A 2,013-nucleotide genomic window follows, 5' to 3' on the forward strand; every position below is an offset into this window, starting at 1 on the left:
CTTCTTCCCTTTCAAAGAAAAAATGAAGGTATTCTGAAATGATAACCATCTTTTCTGGTCTGTGCTGTAAAATATAGTAACTTGAACTCGCCTTAAAGGAGACAAATATATGCACAAGTCAATAACAGCAATCAAGTACTCACAACAGACAATTATAATAGAAAGGAAAGTCTGTAAAATATATCTAAAAGTCAATCGTAATTATCAAGGCATCCATAGATAGCAGACATTATGATTAGATTGCATATCAAATTAAACTTCTCTTCCTTGTAGTGCTTGGAACACAGAAATCTTTGCTTTGCGTGTAAGAGAAGACACCGTGAGGTAGAGTCTAAGTAAGTACGTAAATGATGAAAGTGGGCACTTTGCTTTTAAAGAAAGAGTATTCAAAAGATATTATTCTTTTGGGCCTTTTGGAATATCTGTGTGTTATTATAAATACCCTTCTTGTTCTTCAAATCTAGAGAGAACAAGCTTGGGAGATTTGTGGGCTTCAAAAGTATGATTTCTCTCTTTTCAATATCAAGTTGTATTTAATTTAGGAGTCGTTCATGTCTACTGTGTTGATTTGCAATGTTCTTTTCAGATTCAGAGACAATTTCTTTTGCTTAGATGTTTTGAAAGTCTATCAAATTATTAGTAAGAAGGTTACAGCCAATTAGAATTATAGTCCTTTTCAGTGACAAGCCAAGTAGAAAAACTGAAAACTTAAGAACCTTAACAAACTACCCGTTTGAATAACGTTGCTCAAATTTTGATATAGTTTTATTAAGTTGGTAAAGAATGCTCCATGCAGATCTTATGATATCTAAAAGGACAGTGATAGATATACCATTCTTAGTCTACAGTTTTGATATTGAATTGGATTATTGTTAATGTCGTTCTTTTTGAATTAGATTGTGAGAATTTTGTATTAACGCTTAAGATCACACTCTCTGAAGATGATGATGGATCAGGGAGTGATCTGAAATGTTGATACAAAAAATTCTCACACAATCTAATCTACAGATGTTTTGATGCCATTTTTTCCATGAATGTTATTGCAGATACAAATAGTCTGCAAATAGTCTATTAAAAAATAGAGATTGATTATGGCACCCATAGGTGTTCAACTGGAAATAGAAGAGAATTATGTAAGTTACCTTGGACTACAACCACATTTACATATTGGACCTTTTCTTGCAGGCCATGAATTTACTTAACTGTTGCATTGTGTTATACAGGTTCATATGGACAATGGGTTTTTGAAGGTTACTTTGTCTAAGCCAGAGGGAATTGTTACTGGGATCGAGTATGGGGGATTAAACAATTTACTGGAAATAGCTAACCATGAAGACAATAGAGGGTACAAATTCTTTATATCAATAAAATTTTCAAAGATAATCTTAAAATAATAGAAATTGATGTACGTATTTATAAAAAATGATAGTAAATATGATAGATTTATGTTTTCAAGAGAGGAGAAGCTATGTAAGGAAAAGCTCCACATTCCTCATATCAATTTATGGATACACCCATTTTAAAGTTGGTTATAATACTATTGATAATGGGGTTTACAGTTATTGGGATATGGTTTGGAGCGAGCCTAATGGGCCTGGCATCTTTGATGTGTGAGTATTCAAACGTCACTTTCTTAGTCTCACTATGGTCTTCTTTTTTCTAACTTTTCTATAATATGGGAATGACACAGGATTAAGGGAAGTGACTTTAGTGTAATACAAGCTGATGATAATCAGGTGGAGTTGTCCTTCACCAGAACATGGGATCCTTCCCAACAGGGTAAATTGGTTCCATTAAATATAGATAAAAGGTATGTTATTCTTTTTTTCAATTTTGTTTTTTTATTGTATTTAAGTTTGAATTAGTGTTGATAAGGTATAATCAAGGAATATATCAGATATTTTATCAATTTCATTCAATTAATTGAATTACAATCTTTTTGATAGAATCACATTTTTAAGATGTAAAATATTTAAAAAAGAATGAAAAGAGATTTTATGTAGTTTGGACTTA

At 31.5% G+C, this 2,013-nt stretch overlaps 1 protein-coding gene across 1 annotated transcript in view; it reads left to right on the forward strand.

The window, feature by feature from the left end:
• The first annotated feature begins 394 nt into the window (after positions 1-394).
• The window catches only part of LOC131079269 (probable rhamnogalacturonate lyase B), a 132,955-nt gene continuing 131,336 nt past the window's right edge, over positions 395-2,013 (forward strand). The window contains exons 1-5 of the mRNA XM_058017176.2: positions 395-499; positions 1,047-1,133; positions 1,224-1,345; positions 1,560-1,610; positions 1,691-1,810. Of these exons, the coding sequence (XP_057873159.2) occupies positions 1,092-1,133; positions 1,224-1,345; positions 1,560-1,610; positions 1,691-1,810 (335 nt within the window). The 5' untranslated portion in view covers positions 395-499; positions 1,047-1,091. The remainder of the gene's footprint in view (positions 500-1,046; positions 1,134-1,223; positions 1,346-1,559; positions 1,611-1,690; positions 1,811-2,013) is intronic.

This window comes from Cryptomeria japonica, chromosome 4, assembly GCF_030272615.1.
Source record: "Cryptomeria japonica chromosome 4, Sugi_1.0, whole genome shotgun sequence".
Lineage (NCBI taxonomy): Eukaryota > Viridiplantae > Streptophyta > Pinopsida > Cupressales > Cupressaceae > Cryptomeria > Cryptomeria japonica.